At 35.1% G+C, this 20,081-nt stretch overlaps 2 protein-coding genes and 1 pseudogene across 2 annotated transcripts; all 3 read right to left on the bottom strand.

Moving 5' to 3' along the window:
* Positions 1-1,737: 1,737 nt before the first annotated feature.
* On the bottom strand, positions 1,738-7,724 carry LOC106306542 (annotated as a pseudogene).
* A 3,917-nt stretch (positions 7,725-11,641) lies between these two features.
* Positions 11,642-14,370, bottom strand: LOC106306543 (pentatricopeptide repeat-containing protein At5g46460, mitochondrial). Its single transcript, XM_013743199.1, has 2 exons — positions 11,848-14,370; positions 11,642-11,769 (listed from the first exon to the last, which is right to left on the bottom strand). The coding sequence occupies exon 1, from the start codon at positions 14,368-14,370 to the stop codon at positions 12,265-12,267; it is 2,106 nt and encodes a 701-aa protein (XP_013598653.1). The 3' UTR covers positions 11,642-11,769; positions 11,848-12,264.
* A 519-nt stretch (positions 14,371-14,889) lies between these two features.
* Positions 14,890-16,118, bottom strand: LOC106303812 (60S ribosomal protein L32-1-like). The gene is made up of 3 exons (XM_013740138.1): positions 15,989-16,118; positions 15,300-15,481; positions 14,890-15,223 (listed from the first exon to the last, which is right to left on the bottom strand). The coding sequence occupies exons 1-3, from the start codon at positions 16,076-16,078 to the stop codon at positions 15,094-15,096; spliced, it is 402 nt and encodes a 133-aa protein (XP_013595592.1). The 5' UTR covers positions 16,079-16,118; the 3' UTR covers positions 14,890-15,093.
* Positions 16,119-20,081: the final 3,963 nt, after the last annotated feature.

The raw sequence follows: 20,081 nt of genomic DNA, 5'->3' as shown, positions 1-20,081 counted from the left end.
AATTTGGATTCAATGTTATAGTGTTAAAGCAGAGAAAATGTTAGTACTGACAACTCCTCCTACAAAAATCAGAACTCAGAAGCCACACGTCATTACGTTATTCTACCTGGACCAGTTATACAGCCAGGGACGTTTACAAGTACACGAAACAAAACTATCGAGTTACTTATTCAATTCTCAGTCATCATTGAATAGTAACGTCTCCTGAATCAAATTGTGACGTTCTGCGTCACTATTGATACCTAAAAACGTTCCGGGTTTGGCTGCAGCCTGCAGCGCAGATCAGTAGTGTCTTGAGTTATCTGTAAACAGAAATCATTTTAATTTCTACAAATAATCTCCACAAGAACATATCCCATCCTTAAAATGATGAAACCGAGTTGGATCCCTTAAAACAATCTCACGTCCCACGACTCTTGGATCAGCTTAATCACTGCGTGACAATCTTCACAAACCCGTAGATTCTTCATCACTGTAACTGTACTTCCTTCCACTGTATAAACCAACGCGAAGGCAATAGCAAGCCTCTCATGTGATACCACAACATCGCTTCTTTCTGTTCGTCTTCAACATCATGTAAAGCAGATCTATAATCAGGAACATAGCCACAGATCATCGTCGTCCAAGAAATCACATTCTTACGAGGCATTTGCTTAAACAACTCCAGAGCATCGTCTACTTTACCAAACTGTAAATACCCATGAACCATCGCGTTCCAAGCTGTAGTATCTTTCACATGTATCTGATAAAACAATCCCTCTGCTTCTGGATCATTCAAACCAGGCGGAACTGCTCGAGACATCTGGATCCGGATAAAAAATAAATTCCCCAATAACAAGGAAGCCAAAGCCATTCAGTTTGATAATGATCTTTAAAATTCAAACTTACTCTAATAAGCTTAAATCTCTGTCGGATCTTCTCGCCAATGTTGACGCTCCGGTTGCTAATCTACATTAGTCATGTAAATGCTAACGTCATCAAGCACCGTGAACCATTCCCTTTCTTCGCCATAGCACAATATCAATGTTGGAGATACAGGAGAAGCGAGTCCTTAAATTCAGCAAATCATCAGCCATACTTAAGGACAACTCATCATCAACATGCCAACATTACTCTTGAGTCTTGAGTCAAGTCAGCCAGCAATAGACTTTGCTCATGCCTTCAACACAATGACAGGACCTTGAGTAGTATATAAATTTTTAAAGGTAAATCCAGTTTTGAGTTGGAACCATAAAGAACTTAAATATTATTTATGTGCATCTGAATAGTGAATACATCAAATTCAAACATAGAAAACTAAGTAATGAGGTTATCATGCACGTAAATAGATATAAATGAAACTAATTGAGAGTCAATATCACTACTTCAGTAACCATACATAAAAAAGTTTGACACGCCATGAAAACTAAAGCCATATATGGATCCTCTTATCATCATATCTTTCATGGTTAAAGAAAGGATGGTGACTATACCAATAATCCATTACCCGATTTAAAGTAACTGATTTGACCGAAGTAGTGAATTTAATCTTCTAAGTACACAACAAAAGTATACCTAAATTGTCTGTGGATACTTAAGGGGACTCATTACTAATAACCAGAAAAGGCTCAGGGAAAGAGACACAAGCAGAAACATACTCCCTACTTCCAACCAAATCAGTTTAATTCTAACACCATTCAGAACAGAGAAAGAAGAACATCAGATTAGTTTTTTCAAGTCTCTTGTAGGAACAAAACACACAAACAAAACGTTTCAACAAATGAAGTCAAAGAGAGGGAAACATATTATTTCACATAAGATTACATCAACTATAAAAAACAGAGCCGCAGACACTTCACTTCATAGACTAAAACATAACTTGATCAAAAATAGAAAACGAAGGGCAGCGTATGAAATCACCAACGAACAAACTCTTTGGTCAGTGACAGAATCTTTAGGTTCTTACTTAGAAGGTTTATGACATTTTGTTTTTACCCCAGAACGTCTTTTCAACCAAGGAGGAAGTGAAGAATCTCTGCATGTCCTCCATTAGAACCAGCAAGGCGACTTGGTTCATTGCCATGCGAGTTTCATGAAGATTCACAATCAAAGAATCAAAGTTTCTTCAGGTAGCCTGCAGAAAAAAAGGAAAATAATAAATTGAGTAATTTATAATCTAACACGTCCATTTTAACAACAATAAAAGTATGACAACCCGCCCCGTGGGACCCAGGCTCACAGCGCTGCAGCGCGCCGACCCCAACCCCTCCATTATGGAACACCTTCCATAATTTAATTAGGTTGTTGGTGAGCGTCGAACCCACGACCTCACCCTTTAACAGCCTTCTCACAAGACAAGCTGTCACCAATTGATTTGCAGTTCTTAGCGTCCATTTTAACAACAATAAAAGTATGACAACCCGCCCCGTGGGACCCAGGCTCACAGCGCTGCAGCGCACGCTGCAGCGCACCGACCCCAACCCCTCCATTATGGGAACTACCTGCCTTATAATTAGGTTGTTGGTGAGATTCGAACCCCCGACCTCACCCTTTAACAGCCTTCCCACAAGACAAGCTGTCACCAATTGACCCCATAATGGAGGGGTTGGGGTCGGGGTTGGGGTCGGTGCGCTGCAGCGCCGTCAGCCTGGGTCCCACGGGGCGGGTTGTTACAGTATTATGTATAGGTCATGCTTAATGCTTACCCAATTCGCGTCCTTCTCTCTATCTACGGCTGTCCCCACACCATGCTCAGTCTCATGATATCAAAGGATTACCCACATTGTCTTCATCGGCTTCACAAATTTGTTGACTAGTATTTATATTACCAAGTCGGTTTTCCACTGATGAACAGTACTCCTCCCAGAGTCGTATGCCCCATTCTTTTAATTTGAACTTACTACTACTCATATGAAACTGTACATTCACGTAATCGTAGTCCACTTCGGTTGGAGTAGCATTCTCTTTCCTCAGAGGGACAACACAGTCTAGTAAAAGAAGATAACTACCGTTCTGATATACCGAGAAGTAGTCGTGTTGATAGGGGGCATCATAGTAACTTCCGAGTCTGCTTTTGAATTGACAATTCACCTTTGTAAAGACTCCGATGGTACCAGAGGTGGGATTAGAGTTGAAAACAGCCACTGCACAAACCCTAAACCTGAAGAATGGTGGAGAGTGAGAGGTCTGAACAAGAGGGAAGGCCATAGAGGTTCCCGTTGTTCGGTGAGTGAAGTACAACGGCATTTCTTCACCGGACAAGATGAGTTTCTCGTAAGAGAGTTGTTGAAGAACAGCTTCTTCATCCAACTTGAAGCAGTTGATGAAACTGAACTCGACTTTTGGGACATCATTGTCCGGACCAGAAGAGGAGGCTTGTAACTCCGAGTCAAGATTCTCTCCTTCCAATGCTATGCCACTTGGATAACCGTTCAAATCAGCACCAGTCAATGCCCCACAATGCGAAAAATTGACCAACTCGAGATCTTTCAATTTAGAAACGTTTAGGTATACGTACTCTAACTTACTGCATCCTCTCATGAGTAGATATTTGAGCTTAGAGAAGTTCTCAGTCCACGGAGGGACGTCTTCTATTGCCGTTTCTTCTAGATAAAGGGATGAGATGTTTCTTGAGATATCAGGAAAGGTCTTCAAGCGTGAGCATCCATTGAGATTGAGACGTTCCAGAGATACAAGGTTGATTCCAGTTGGAAGAATCTCCAGATCAGTGCATCTTATAATCTTCATGTCCGTTAGGTTATAGAGATTCTGAATAGAGAAAGGAAGCGCCACCATATTTGGGATATCTGAGAGAAACAACACCTTCAAAGACGTAGGCAGCGTCGTTCCCATGCACATAAGCGGCTAAACAAAAAAGATGTTAAAAGAAATCACATCAGATAAATAACATCTTCCAAGAAATTTACTCACTTACACAAAGATTGGTCCGTTGATATTCACTTTTCTAAGTTTTATACATGCACATTTCTCACACTAAACACTTCCCCCAACCAATAGTAATTTGCTCTACATATAGAAAACATATATAAATAATCATAATGGTATATATGGAAAATAGTTTAGCTCCTGAACAAACTTAAACACTATCTACAGATTCGACCATTGATTCTTTTAGAAAAATGCTTAGTAAAAAGAGGGTTAAGTAAATGTGAATCGTACCTGTATTCCTTCCACTAGTTTCTCAACGTGGAGGCCTTTGGATGTTTCGTGGTTAATGGGGGTTGGAAGAGTTTCCACCTTTGTTAGATTATTGAAATTCTGCATGAAGGAAGGATTCTTCACCCAACTCAAACGATAGTTAAGATAAAGCTTCTCAAGATTGGTGGCCCTGGAAAGATCTGGGATCTCTTTTAGGTTTTCAGATCCCCACAAATTCACCTCCTTGAGACATGCAAGGTTCTGTACTCAACAAAGAAAAACACAGTACAAAGCAGAAGTTAGTGAGACATGATAGTCATCTAAACGGTAAAAGAATAACCATTTTAATCTATGCAAAACTTGCCCAAGATCCTTCCCACAGCTTTTCGAGCTTGCTATTCTTCATTTTGAGCTTGACCAGTCTTTCAGGACAAAAGTTAGAAGGCAAACTTTTCATTGGATATCCTTCCCAACATAACGATTTGAGTTTAGGCGGCAAATGGTCGAAGCTGTTAGGTAAGTGCAATCTGACCTCTTCGTCAAGCATATATGTATTCGTGAAAATTGCTAGGAAACGGAGATTACCCATCTTTTTGAAAGCATTCTCATTTATATGCAACTCATCGTCTATTTAATGATATACCTAAAACCCTTTTGGTTCCCTGAAAGTTAAGAAAGAGACCACCATTAGCTTAACAACCGCCTACTACGTATCTTTTATCAAAAGAAATGACTTTTTTTTTTAACTAAGAAACGGTTTTATTCTTATAGAATGCGATTTATGAAAAAAACTTACAACAGTGTCCTCGTCTTCAAGTACATCGCAAACATCCCTAGAGTCCACAATGAATTCTCGTTTTCCCGGATTGCGGGACTGTTCACGGACGATCTTCTTACCCAGTAGTTGTAGCAAAGTGTGCATTTCCACAATATTCAATCTAAAATGTACAAGAGATCTTAAAGCCGCTATCTGCGAGTAGCAGCTTGATGTCATCAACTTTCTCCAAATTGAAGAGACATGCAATGTGACGAAATAAGGCTTGATCTTCTCGGTTATCTAACCGTTCATAACCGACTCTTAATACTCCTTCAATATTCCCATCCGAAAGATCCCGTAATCTCAACAGCATGCTCATCCAATGCTGTTTGGTCCTGCCCAGCAGAGACGAACCCATAACCTTAAGAGCCAAGGGAAGATTACCCGCAAGTTGTGCAATTTCATCTGCGAGCTTCTCAAAACCTTCAGGTGGAGAGTTTTTCCCCAAAGCAGATCGACAAAAAATCTCAAGAGCCGTCTTTTTAGATGGGAGACCAACCTCGTAAATGCAATCAATCCCATGGGACACTAATATATTCTTATCCGTTGTAACCACAATGATTCTGCTCCCACTTCCAAGCCACTGATTTTGACCCACCAAGGCATCTAGCACCACTTTATTATCCAAGTCATCAATAAAGATAAGAACTTTTCGGTGCTTTAGCCTCTCTCTCACCGCACCTAAGTGATCTACCTCTATGCCCTCTTTGCCTAACAGTTTAGAGAGAAATTGTTCTTGCAAGTGCAACTTCATGTTATAGTCGTCATTGTTGGCTTTACTAAAAATTTCTTTACTCTTAGATATGAAACTCCTGTCTATGAAGATTCTACCTTGGAAATGACGTGAGAGTCGACTATATAGAGCTCTTGCAATGGTAGTTTTGCCAATTCCAGCGGGACCCCATATCCCAACCATCCTAACTTCCTCGGATTCCAAATCCAACAATGGACTCATCTTTTCTATATGATCTTCGAGGCCCACAAAGTCCCTAAAATCTTCTGATGGGGTTACATTCAGTTTATCAAAAACATCACTGGTGATTTCTTCAATCATCTTAGCTTCACCAGCGCTGACAAGAAGAAAGATCAATGAAACAACAAGTTATGCCAAGTCGAATACTTCATTCAAGATATTTATATATTTAATAAACACAAAAAAAAAATAAGCGTAATAAATGGATTTAATTATTAATTACTAGTTCTCAGAATGATATCCGAGGATGTTAGCTACATCGGTCAACGCTTTCTGCCATTGACTTTTCACTTGTTTTGTTCTGTTCTGGCAAGTCTTGTTAAAGAACTTCCCAAAGTCTCCGTTCTGTTTCCTCACCTCGGAAGGATCCAAACCGTAGAAAACGGGAATCACGATTTGGCCCAACTCTTCTTTGCACCTCACGATCTCCAACAGTTCATTCAGACACCAGCTTGAAGATGCGTAGTTTTTGGAGAACAGGACCACTGCAATCCTCGATTCTCTAATCGCCTGCACAAGCTCGGGCCAGATGGACTGGCTTCTCTCCATCTCGTTGTCTTTGAAAGCAAATATCATTTTCCTTTCCAGCTCCTTGAGAAAATGGCTGAGGAAGTTTTTACGGATATCTTCTCCGCTGAAGCTCGGGAAGACGTCGTACTGCCAATTGCGAGAAGTGGAGGACGAAGAAGATGGAGAAGCCATAGAGAGATAGGGAAAGTAGGAAACTCAGAGGCAGCTTTAGAGCAGGATTACCGGGAGAGGGAAAGGCGTTTTTACTGGAGTTTTTAGGTAGGGGAGGCCCACAAAAATGGAAAAATCAGTTATAGGAAAGCCAAAATAAGTACCTCTGTTCTCTTGATTTATGTCGGCGAATCCCATTGACACGTCACAGCCAGCTATTGATTATCTTTAATTTTTTTTATTTTTATTTTATTTACTCAGACAAAAAAAATAAAAAATCCATGTGAGGATTATGACCTTAGTGATTTTATATCCTGAATAGAAAGATTAAAAAAAAATGCAAGTTCAGAGACCTATTTGTTGACTTAACGCCATAATGAACTTTATTCTGCATTACCTTACAACCTCCAACAAAAATAATTCTATTATGCCCACTTTTTAAATGAATTACTTTTCTATTTTCTTTTAATTCAAAAATATTACCAAATACTATCTTATCCTTGAGGTATCAGAGTATTCACAAACCTCAACATAAACCTATCTATCCGTCCAGACTAACTGGATCTGATCCACTTATCCTATTCTCCTTCCCCAAACATGTGTCTCTCTTTCTCTTTTTTTTTTCTTTCAAGTTCTCTCTCTCCTGTTCTGTTTGTTCTAAAACACGGTGAGAAGGCTCGAATTTCCGGTAAGTAAACGTGAAGCAGCTCCTAGCGATTTAACAAATCAGATAGTTAGGTAGTAACACAAAAAGTTTTTTTTTCGCGATTTTGAAGTGCAAAATCGATGAGTATTGATAAACCCATATTTTTGATGTGTAAACAACAATTAAAATCCATAAAAACCGGAGATTCTTTGAATAAAATCTATGGCGACCGAATAAGAAAATTGCAGAATCGGCAAAACCCGAATGAAAGATGAAGAGTTAATTACGAAACTAACACTCGTTAAAAAGCAAAGATTCGAACCCAGAACCATCGTGTTATGAAACAAGGTATACATTGCTATATTAATATAAACTAAATTGTTTTATATTCTGTAATTAAAACAAAATAAACAAAATTAAAAATAAGTATCGAACTTAGGTATATGGATTGCTATATTAATATACAAGGAGTATACCAGTAGACCCCATGATACTTTTGTGCAATTATACATAAAATTTATTATATATTAATATAAATATTTTTATTATAAAATAAAATAAGCAAAATTAACAAGACAATGTATCAAACCTGGGACTGTATCTATATATACGTAACTACATTTTGTATATAAGTTTAATAAAGCCCTAAAATCATTCTTGAATTAATCTTCAAAAATCCATTTCTTCATTAGGTTCTACACCCAACCCAATGTACGTGTAGTGCCTAGCAATTTTTTGAACAAAGCAAGAACCTAAGCGACTTTCTAATTTGCTATGGTTCGAATGAGATACTAGCAAAAAAATTGCTTTTATTGGTCATATGGATCAGAAATCTCTTTTTCAAGATTTTGCATTTAACATCTATTTATAATTTTTTTTTTAATTATTAAATCATACACTTGAACCATTTATACCATAAACTAGTATTATATTAACAACTTGGTGAAGCCACAGAGAGATAGGGAAAGTAGGAAACTCAGAGGCAGCTTTAGTGATTTTATATCCTTAATAGAAAGATTCAAAAAGAAAAAATCAAAGGAGAAATTATCATCTGTTCACATTTCAGTTTCGTCACTGTGTTCTCACACTTTTCAAATGCAAGTTGAGAGAGGTTTTGTATTTGTTGACTTAAGGCTATAATGGACTTTATTCTGCGTTACCCTGTAACCTCCAACAAAAATTCTATTATGCCCCACTTTTCAAATGAATTACTTTTCTATTTTTTTTTAATTCGAAAATGTGACCTAATACTATCTTATCCTTGAGATATTATAGTATTTACAAACCCAACCTAAACCTATCCATCCGGCCAGACTAACCGAATCACCTTGTTATGACATTGTTATGACATCATCATCAAGACATTAAACGTGGAAGTATAAGGAAGTTTTTTTGTTGAAAGATAAGCTTTCAAACAACTTAAGAAATATTAAAGATTTGATGACTAATTTGATATCTAAACACATATATGGACATATAATTTCAAAATATATAAGTTATATCTGATAAAAATATAAAATATAAAATTCTTAGAAATATGCATAATACATAGTAGTTCAAAGTAATCCAAAGTAGTTCAAGGTAGTCTTAGTAGTGCTAGTAATCAACAATACATTTTATATAAATAAAAATAAAATATAATATTAAATCTCAAATTTATGTAAATAATATATATCCTTCGTTTTAAGAAAAATGTAATTTTGATATTTTTTTAAAGATTAAAAATGATTTCAATGCATTCATATTCTTAATAGATACATATATTTAATCTAAAGTTTTTAAGATAAATAAAATAATTTGTAAAATCAATTTTTTTAATATAATATTAAAGTTAAAATAAATATAACTAAACTGGAATTCTTAAATGATACTCTTTACAAAACAAGAAAAAGTGTCAAAATTACTTTTCTAAAACAAAGATAATATTATTTATAAGTTATATAGATTGCTTATTCAATAATAAATATAAAAATAGTAAATAATATGAAATATCTTATTTTATTTGAATTCTATATAAAAGATATAAAAAATTCAACTAAGGAACAATATAAGTATTTTATTATATTTATTTCAAAATCAATTATTGATTAAAATATTATTGACGTACATGTTTAATTTAATTTTTAATTTTGAAATATTTTTAATTTGACCCAATTTATATAAATATCATATCAAAATTATTTTTGAAACTAAGTGTTGATTAAAGTATTATTAAAATACATATTTTATTAAACTGTATTTGTGAAATATTATTGAAATGATTTATACAAATATTTTTGAAATTAGTTGTTGATTAAATAAAAAATTTCTTATTTTAAATTTGAATTTTTTATATAAAATAGATAAAGTTTAGTTTTTAGGAAATAATTAATATATATTTTTTCTTAAATTTATTTTTGAAATTAATTATTGATTAAAATATTACTAAAATAAATTATTTTATATTTCATATTTATAAAAAAAAAAATATTAAAGATAAACAGAAAATTTAAGTGAAGAAATTGTTTTCAGAATTTTTAGTTATATTAATCATTAATAATTTTTTAAAAAAAAATCTAAAAAGAAACTAGAAAAGGAAAATCTGTTTGATATACAAAATGAAGTAGGACCCTCGCCTAGAAAATTAAAAAAAAAAAGTAATAGTGGGTTCCACGAAACTTGAAAATAGATAGAAAATATAATAAAGAAATGGCAAGAAAAGAAAAGAAAAAAATAGGGGATAAAGTGATGGGTAGTTGAGAATAGAATTTTTGGAAGTGGAACAATTTTTTTTTTTAACTCAAACTTCAACTTTATATTCACCAAATAAGGGATACAAGATTTTACACCACACAAGTGCTTCACCTCACTTACAAACAAAGGATTTAATATCATCTAGGATCGCTACTTGAACCCTACACTACCAAATGCAAATCTTTGTTGTAATTTCACCCCCAATGAACACAAACTTCTCCTGCTACTCAGAAAAAGTCGGTTCTTAAACCTACTAATTGGACCATACGAGACGAAAGCATTTTGCCCCATAGATGACAAACACTATCCAAAGACCAAATCTAAGCGTGGCATTGGACTCTCTAGATGAAGAATGGAGCTCGGATCCAATGCTCCTCACCTTTCGGTGCATTCCTTGAAATGATTTGTCACCGCCGGTTTGAATGTTCCGCTCCTAAGCCAAAAGACGGAACAGTTCCGTAATGACAGGCAAGGTCGAATCATTATTACCTCGAAGCGCGAGGAAGGTGTTTGGCTGTTGGGTTATGAACCTCAGTTGGTTCCAATATTGCTTCTGATCTGTTAGCCTCCGTAAGGTATACTTTCCGTTCATGGGCTAACAAAAACTCGCCTAACGGCGCATACCAACCAAAGTCCATCCCCACAGTCACACCATCCCGACCTTAAGCCAAGAGGCGAACGAGACTGTCCGGAATGAAAGACGGGCTTTGACAACAGCTAACGAACAAGGAAACCATAAGACAACTTCAAGGAGTGGAGATTACATAAGATTGAACCAACCACATGCTGTTAATCGTCCTGAAGCTCATCTCCATCGCGCGTCTCCGGCAAGAATCTCTCTCCAGACATGAAATCCGCCGATGAAATCAGAACCACGCGTCAGTCTCAAAGACCGAATCTCTTTCACGCCGCCGCAAGTCGCCTTCTTCCTCCTATGGTCTCACCGCCGCCGGAGGCAGATAGATCCGATGTGGAGGAGCTGTCTAACCTTGTCACGCGCCAATATCAAACCAGCTTTAGCCGGAGATCTACAAAAGGAAAACTCAGATCTGGAAAAGCTGAAACCCTAAAACGCCGACTCTCGCCTCCGCCATAGGTCTCACCGCCCCCTCCATAAGAAGTCCGAAGCCGACTCCATCCGTCGTTAACGAGTTCCGGAGAGACCACGACAGCACAGAACAGCAAGCATCTTGATCCATGGGACACGAAGAGGACGAGAGCAAAGAAAAACTAGGAAGGGGAAAAGGACAGAGGTGTTGCCTCCGGTACCGTTCTCACGGCAGCCGGAGCTATTGAGATTCACGAACGGTGTCTACACGAGATGTCGCAGAAGGGAGAGTTCTCGGGGTTTTTTTTTTTATTAGCTCTCACACTTTAGATATAACTGGGGCAATTTAGAGTACTTTCCCGCCATAATCAAGCAACCAAAATATTCAGTTTAAATAATCACATTTGTCGAAATACCAATAAAAAAAAAAGTTTACTACGAGCATTAATATTTGTACTCTTTTAACATTTAAAAAATCTAAATTATGTGAGTTTTCTTTCAAAAAGATGTAACCTCGATTATCTATCGCAACAGTTTGAAATCAACAGTTGAAACATTTCCTAGTTAATATGTACGCTCTGTTTTGCAGTTAATAGAGTTACCTGAGAATGTATGTTCAGCTGCGGAAACTGAAGAATATCTGTCTACCCTACTAGTATCTTGTTGTTGGGTTCAAATCAGCACTCCGATTTCATACAGGCAAAGACTCGATGTTTTTCAAATTTTCACATAATCTGCAGCAAAAGATGTTCAGTAATCTAAATTATGAGAGATCCTAAACAGAAAAAGAATTGTGAGACATAAAAGCGTACCCTGTTCAGTTTATGCTACATGGCTGTGTAAAAATTCGTCACTTTGCTTATTCTCAGGACATCCATCATTAACAACATTTTTTTCATCAGCTTCACAAACATGCGAAAGAGTATCTGTATTTCTCTCTACAGCGCTATCTCCACACTCTTGGCTGTGTTCTGTCTCATGGCCTCCCAAGTAAGTATTGTTGCTTGTGTTTCCTCCACCAACTTGTGGAAGAATGTTTGCATTACAAGGTCGGTTACCCAGGGATTGACCGTTCTCGGGAAGCAGCATGCCGGATCCTTTTAATTCACGCTCAGAATGCTCCTTTACTGGATTTCGAATAGACCTGTAGATTTGACATCATAACCATATCTTGGTAAAGTCTTCTCACATCACAGAATCAAAGTTTGTAACCTTCTCTGGTCGCTTGTCTACCAATAATCCCCACAAGAACATATCCCATCCTTAAAATGATGAAACCGAGTTGGATCCCTTAAAACAATCTCACGTCCCACAACTCTTGAGATCAGCTTAATCACTGCGTGACAATCTTCACAAACTCGTAGATTCTTCATAACTGTGACTGCATTTCCTTCGACTGTATTAACCAACGCAAACGCAATAGCAAGCCTCTCACTGTGATACCACAACATCTCTTCCTTCTGTTCGTCTTCAACGTCATGTAAAGCAGATCTATAATCAGGTACATAGCCAAGCTCCTTCAACTTTTCTTTCAGAAACTCCAACTTCTCATATATTCTCAAGCTATCTGGTCGATCACCTGAGAAAAACTCGTGCTTTTTCCCTTTAAACACAACCCAACTGCTCCCACGTTTCTTCATTATCCCCTTCTGCTTCATCTTTATTCTCAATTTCGATACATTCGACCATCTACCAGCAGAAGCATATGTATTAGACAACAAGACATAAGCAGCGCTTGATTTTGAGTCCAGCTGAAAAATGGCAGCAGCAGCTTTCTCGGCTCTGTCAACATCATGATGCATCCTACAAGCACTGAGTAAAGCCAACCAAACCATTTCATTAGGTTTCACAAACATGCTCTCGATAAGCTCCTCTGCTTCTTTCAGTTCCCCGCTTCTTCCCAAGATATCTACCATACAAGTGTAGTGTTGAATCTTTCTATCGATGTGATTTGGTCCTCTTGACATGTATTCGAAAATCTTTCTTCCTTTATGTAGAAACCCGCAGTGGCTGCAAGCAGAGAGCAAGCCAGTGAAAGTAATCTCATCTGGCTCTTTGTTTAATCTAATCATTTGACCGAATATGACAAAGGCCCATTTACCACGTCCATGCTGCGCGCAGCCAACAATTATTGAATTCCAAGAGACAATGCTCTTCTTTAAGATGTCAGTAAACACCATAACGGCATCATTTGCATTTCCACAGTCACTGTACATGACAACTAGAGAATTACCCACAAAGGCATCAGTTACTAAACCAAGTTTCACTGCAACGCCATGCATCTCCTTACCCCAATCCAATGATCCCAAAGCAGAGCAAGAGTTTAATCCGCTAGCAAATGTTGACTGATTCGGTAAGATACTGTTTCTCAACATCACTGAGAAAACACTTAAGGCATCTTCATGCTTTTTGTTCAGATTATAACCTGACAATAGAGCAGTCCACACAGCAACTTGTTCACGAGCCTTCTCGTCAAACACTTTCCTCGAAGCCTCTGTTCCTTTGCAGTTTGCATAAAACGTTATGAGGGAAACAGATACATATTCTTCATATAAAAACCCCAACTTGATGATGAAACCATGAACTTGTGTACCCATATGAAACGCTAGAGCATTTGCACATGCAGTGATTACACAAGTGAATGTTCTTGAAGTCGCCTTAATGCAACAATCCAGCATGTTCTTGAACAAAACAAGAGCTTCTCCACTCCTCTCGTTCTGATCTAACCCACAAATCATCGTCGTCCAAGAAATCACATTCTTCCGAGGCATTAGCTCAAACAACTCCAAAGCATCGTCTACTCTACCAAGCTGTAAATACCCATGAACCATCGCGTTCCAAGCTGCAGTATCTTTCACAGGCATCTGATAAAACAACCCCTCCGCTTGCTCAACCTTCCCCGACCTAAGAAACCCATTCAACATCGCTGTCCAGGAAACTACGCTTCTCTCAGGCATTTCATCGAACAGCTTCACTGCGGTATCCATATCCCCACACTCCACACAGCCACTGATCATCGAATTCCATGAGATAACATCTCTCACAGGCATTGCGTCGAACAGATTCAACGCATCAACCAATCTGTTGTTCCTCGTGTATCCAGAGATCATCTTGGTGTAGAGACTCACACGAGGAGACGGAACCTGGTTAAAAACATCTCGAGCCTCGTCGAGTCTACGGTTTTGCAAGTGATTACATATCGAAACTTCGCGACTCCGGAGCTCTGTGGCAGCTGAGAAGGTTCTGTAGCAACTCCCATGAACAACATAAGAATCAAGGCAGGGGAAGGAGAATGCTCGAAATCTAAATCTTTGAAAAATGGCGCCTCTCATCATTTCTGAGATAGTCAACATTGGCTAATAACAATATAGATTGGAGTTCGGTTTACTAGCTGTTTAACCAAATCACATGGTTCAAGATCCGGTTCAATGATTGAGTTATATTCTTGACCACAATAACTACGATGCTTCGGTACTATTTCCAGAACATGTTAGAACAGATTGTAACAGTCGTTGTTTGTGTTTGGATTGTATAAATTTAGTTTGTAGCCATGTTATATTGAAAGTATCGTTTCTATTCAAACTTAAGGGGGTGATTGTTAGTTGCTGTAGGTCCACAGTCCTATTTATTTCTAAAGAACCAAATTCAGAGCAATAAGCTTTAAATTTTTTTTGAAACTACAGCGCTTGAAATAACCTACAAATGATCCGCAGAGCCAAATATTTAAAGTAATTTTTTAGTGCTTTCCATAAAATTCTACAGCAATAAAATCTAAAGCCACGTCGAAAAGTTTACAGATTTTTTTCTACAGCAAAAATTTTAAAACTACAGCAATTACCAATCAGACCCTAAAGAGTCAACAAAGATTTGAAGTTTCACGAATAAGTTATGATTCTACAAAGGATAACTCGCAGTGTATAATAATGCAAGATAAGATTGTGAAATGGTCATATATTAGAACCAGAAACCATAAAAACATTCTTTAACACGCAAAAAGAAGACAAGATCGACTGAGAAATTGCCAATAACGACAGATAAAAGAAACATAGGGGCTTTCATCACTCGTCTTCCTGGCTACGCAACCTAGCAAGCCTGTTGGTAACGACGATGTCAAGCTGAGAAGCTCTCTCGACAATGGCTTTCCTCTTCTTTGTTGATACATTGTGAGCAATCTCCGCACAGTAAGTCCTGCCAACCCAAACATACCATTAGAATGCCGTATTAACAATAATATATCAGAGATGGTTTCGAGGAGAATATGTACCTGTTGTGCATCATGAGTAACTCGAGATCAGCAGAGTTGTGAACAACGAACTTCTTGAAGCCGTTGGGGAGATAGTGACGGGTCTTCTTGTCAGATCCGTAACCAACATTGGGCATCAAGGTGACACCTTTGAACTTCCTCCTCACCCTGGAATCAATACCCTTTGGCCTCCTCCAGCTTTCCTGACCACAGTAACAAAACCCAAACAGCGTCAGACACAATAAGAAACCACACAGTAATAAAATTCAGCACATTGTTGGAGAATCTGAAATGTAAACAGGGTTAAAGTAACAGTAAGCTTATGGAACTAAAGCAAACTGTGTCGCAAGACCTGTAAGAGATTTAACTTTATGCCCTAGAAAAACGAAGTGACCAGAAACAATATTTAAATCCTAGCCACCAGATACCTAAGGGCATTATACGTATGCAAATGAAGATTGAAACTATAAAAAAAAAGCTCATCCTTTCAGCAAAATTATTATTACTCAAACCAAGATCAATAGTCCAATCAATTCGAGAAAACAAACACAAATCGAACACTTATTATTAAGTATCTAAGCTAAAATTTCCGGAAGAACAAAGCTATCATCAATCTCAACAAAGCAACGTATAGCAATAATGTTTCACCTCGATTACCAGCTAGAAAGTGTAAATGAGCTAGCAATGAAGGCGAACAAACAAGTTGGTACCTTGACGGTGATTCTGCGATCACTCTGGGGTCTGATGAATTTGGCAGACCTCTTCTTCACGACCTTCTTCGTTAGCAACGGGACCGCCATTTCTGCTCCTTGCGTAAGATCTCGAAGGCGTCTCTCTTCACTGCGCAAATAACATTTTATAGGTGGACGCTAGGGTTTCTCTCGCACATGATTTTGGGCTTAGGCCCACTTTCTAGCCCGTTTTAAACTGTAAGATATAGAGAAAATTTGAATTTGGCTAACAGCCCAATATGTCGAGACTGTCTTCTCTCCTTTTTACTAAATTAAAAATATCTAAATTAAATTGAAAATTTATAATTACTTTAATGGAGATATGAGCAGGGGTGGTAGTGGTCACAAGGCTAAATAATTATCTCTTTCAGTATATTTCATATTCAATTTGATTTGTACAAATAATAGAATTTTGGATTTGCACTTGATCTGTTAAAATAAGTACCTACAGTTTCAAATACTTGCTAAAAATAGTGTATTTATAAATTACTTGTCTCATTTTATTATTTGTTACTTTCAAATTATATTATAATTACTTGTTAGTTATTGGTGATTGTAAATCCGTTTTAACTATTTCAACTATGAACATAAAGCTGAAAAAAAAAAAATTTTCAGAATTCTAAGCTAAAGAAATTTTATTCATAAATTTCTTTTTTTTTAACTTTTTTCTATTTAAGTCAATTTGAAAAGAAAGGAGAACAATATTCATCCCACTTGAAGTATATAAAAAAGAAAGCTATAAGAGCAATTCCAATGGTAGTATTTTACCATGAAGTTCTTTAGTTATATATTTGTATATGTATATATATTAAACAAGGGTATACTGAAATTTATTGAAACTCAACCAATAATATTCAATTTGGATATTGTTGGTTGGGTTTCCAAGAATTTTAATATACCTATTTATACATATACAAATATATAATTTAAGAATTCCATGATAAAATAATATCATTGGAGTTGCTCTAATATACTTCTACAAATATACCACTTATGTTTTATTCACTTGTTGCATATCCCCATAGGCTAGAAAAAAAAACTGTTTGTGTAAAACCAAGTAACTAGCCATCAAATACTAAACAGTTACTTTTAATCTCTTAGACTATATTTGCGAAGTGATTTTGCCACATGTTTTCTCTATAATCAATTTCCCAAAAAATATATGGCATCTTATATATTAAAACAGAAGTCTCAACCTTGATTCATGTGTGATTTTTTCAAAAATGGTTTTTCTTTTTCATAAATCCAATTGGTTATTTAAAACCAGGAAAAGACATTAAAAGTGTTCATGGCTATTGTTCATATATAAGCGGGACAGCTAATTACATTGAGTTTATAACTGCTACAATGCATTGACATAGACGGAGGAAGAAGGAACAATTGATAGAAGTATTCATGTATTTGATCCAGCTGTGTGTTCCTCTAAATAGCCATGAACACTTTTAATGTCTTTGATCCAGCTGTGTAATAACAAAAATCATATTATCTAACAATGATTAATCTTTAATACCTTCAACCAATGAAAAAAATTTAAAACTATATAATTTATTTTAAAAATTAAACAAAAACTAAATGTTTAATTATTTACTCGATAATATAAATCTATGAAGCGAAAATTTTAATTTTTTAAAAACTTTCTAAATTTGTGAAATGTTACAATATTTTTGAATATGACAATAAAATAATATTTTACTAATCTTTATATATATAGTTACGATTTTAATAATGAAATAAAAATCCGAAATATGTATATAGAAGAAGATACAAATACATGTGAAAGTTTAAAAGAATCTATTCAATGAAAAAAATATACCGTAAACTTATTATGTTTTAAAAATTGATAGACACATATATATTATAATATACACAAATTTATAAATTGAAAACAAAATATTTATATAAAAATAAATGAAAACAAAAATCCGCGCGGTTGCGCGGATCGAGATCTAGTGACTACTGAAATTGATGACATGACTTCCGGAAAAATATGACATGGATAATTTCATTTAATGTTGATTTATATTTTTGGCAAACTTATTAGAATATAGTAATAATGCATATATTACATTTAATATTGATATTTCTTTTTGGTAAACTTTTCTTAAATATGGTAATAGCTCATACATCATCTATAAAATAAATATATTCATATATAATATTTCAAATTTGGAAATATTATTATTTTTGTATAACTATACAATTTGTATTACTAAAGCTTTCAAAAAATTTTACAATTTTGTAAAAATTTAAATATCTAATCGTAAGATCATTAGTTTTTTATATACCTACAAATTTTATAAATATTGTTTAGACTAAATTTTTGATAATTATACAATGTTATATTATTTTTATTAGTTTTATACAAATTGATTTAATATATATCAAATATATATTAAATATTAGTAAGAAAATAATAAAATCTATAATATTTAATATTTAATGAAATTTATTTTTAAATATAAGTTAGATTTAAAAAAAATTCTTATAACACCTGGTTTAACAGTAAGTACTCGACAAGCAGTTAGAACAAATTATTTGATAGACGATTTTGTCAAAACAAATACCTAATTTTACGAATCAAGTAGGGACCTAGTAACAAAAACAGGGAAGATAACAAGTATTTGTGCCCGTTCTTAGGCTGATGGTTGTTCCGGTTTCTACTTCTTCTTCTTTTTTAATTTGATTGCTTAGTCAGCAAACCATCTTAATTTTATAATTTTATTTGATAAAAAGAACAGCTATTACATTTTGGCACGAACCCTTTCAAATAATATGCACTTTTGAGTTTATGTTCTTCCCTCTTAATCTAACGCTTTTGAGATGCATCATTTGTCAGGACTATAGAGGAAATATTGTCAAATCCAAGAAATCTGATATATTGAGGGGCTTTGTGGTTTTGAAAATTGGTTGCTTGTTAAGTGTTTAGTTACTTGGTCTTGAAGATAGACTACTCGATATAGAAACCTTTTTGTTATGAGTCCCTTGCTTTTTTGATATTTATTATATCTGGATACTTAGACTTTTGACAATTGGTTACTTGATTAAGTGTTCAGTTACTTGGTCTTGAAGATGACTACTCGAAATAGAAACTCTTTTGTTATGAGTCCTTTGCTTTCTTGATATTCATTATTGCTCGATGCTTAGACTTTTAATCCCCACTATTTGTATTCTATTCAAATATGGTCAATTATATACATAAGTTTTCTGCTACAAAATAATTTCTCACACATATAATCACTTTCTTTCTTTATCACCTTTTTTTAATAACTATCAAACCTAATCTACACTAATAAAAGAGAGTTTTTGAGGCTCCATGGGGTGTCCACATCAGCGGAAAAAACTTATTCTAAAAGATGACCTTTTGAGGCTCCGTAGAGCGTCCATATCAGCAAAAATAATTCTCCCGAAAGATGACACGTGTCATTATTATTTAAAACAGAAACATTGCATTAAACTAATAAGTAAATATACAATATAAGAAAAATAAATTATAAGTAAATATACAATTAAGAAATAAAAAAAACTAAATTAAACATATATATGAAAAATGTATAGTAGAATAAATAATAACTAAATACACAATATAAGAAATAGAAATATTATATTAAATATTTATCGTAATATTAGAATAAATAAATATAAAATATAAGAAAAACTAAATAATAAGTAAATATAGTATATAAGAAATAAAAATATTACATTAGATATATAAAAGCAAGAAATTTAGAATAATTCTTACTAATAAAAGAGACCTTTTGAGGCTCCGTAGGGCGTCCACATCAGCGGAAAAAACTTATCCCGAAAGATGACACGTGGCATAAAATATAGTTTTGCATTTTAATATTACTAATTTTCGAAAATTATAAATAATATGTAAACATACAGCATAAAAAATGAAAAAACTACATTAAACATACGTAAAATTACAATTTTTCACTTAAAAAAAAAGACGGCTTATCACCATAATGTAACATTGTCGTTTTATTAAAAAAAATATATTATATATAATTTCAAAAATAATAAATATACGTAAACATACAACATAAAAAATGGAAATACTACATTAAACATA

Source organism: Brassica oleracea, chromosome C7, assembly GCF_000695525.1.
Source record: "Brassica oleracea var. oleracea cultivar TO1000 chromosome C7, BOL, whole genome shotgun sequence".
NCBI lineage: Eukaryota > Viridiplantae > Streptophyta > Magnoliopsida > Brassicales > Brassicaceae > Brassica > Brassica oleracea.
This window is presented reverse-complemented; position numbering and strand designations above follow the sequence as displayed.

Bases quoted from the DNA above. Each gene is read 5' to 3' on its own strand.
- LOC106303812 (XM_013740138.1), bottom strand. From the start codon at position 16,078: ATGGCGGTCCCGTTGCTAACGAAGAAGGTCGTGAAGAAGAGGTCTGCC. The intron at 15,482-15,988 runs GTACCAACTTGT...TACTGTGGTCAG, and splicing joins ATCGCAGAATCACCGTCAAG to GAAAGCTGGAGGAGGCCAAA. The intron at 15,224-15,299 runs GTACATATTCTC...TTGGGTTGGCAG, and splicing joins TTACTCATGATGCACAACAG to GACTTACTGTGCGGAGATTG.
- LOC106306543 (XM_013743199.1), bottom strand. From the start codon at position 14,370: ATGATGAGAGGCGCCATTTTTCAAAGATTTAGATTTCGAGCATTCTCC.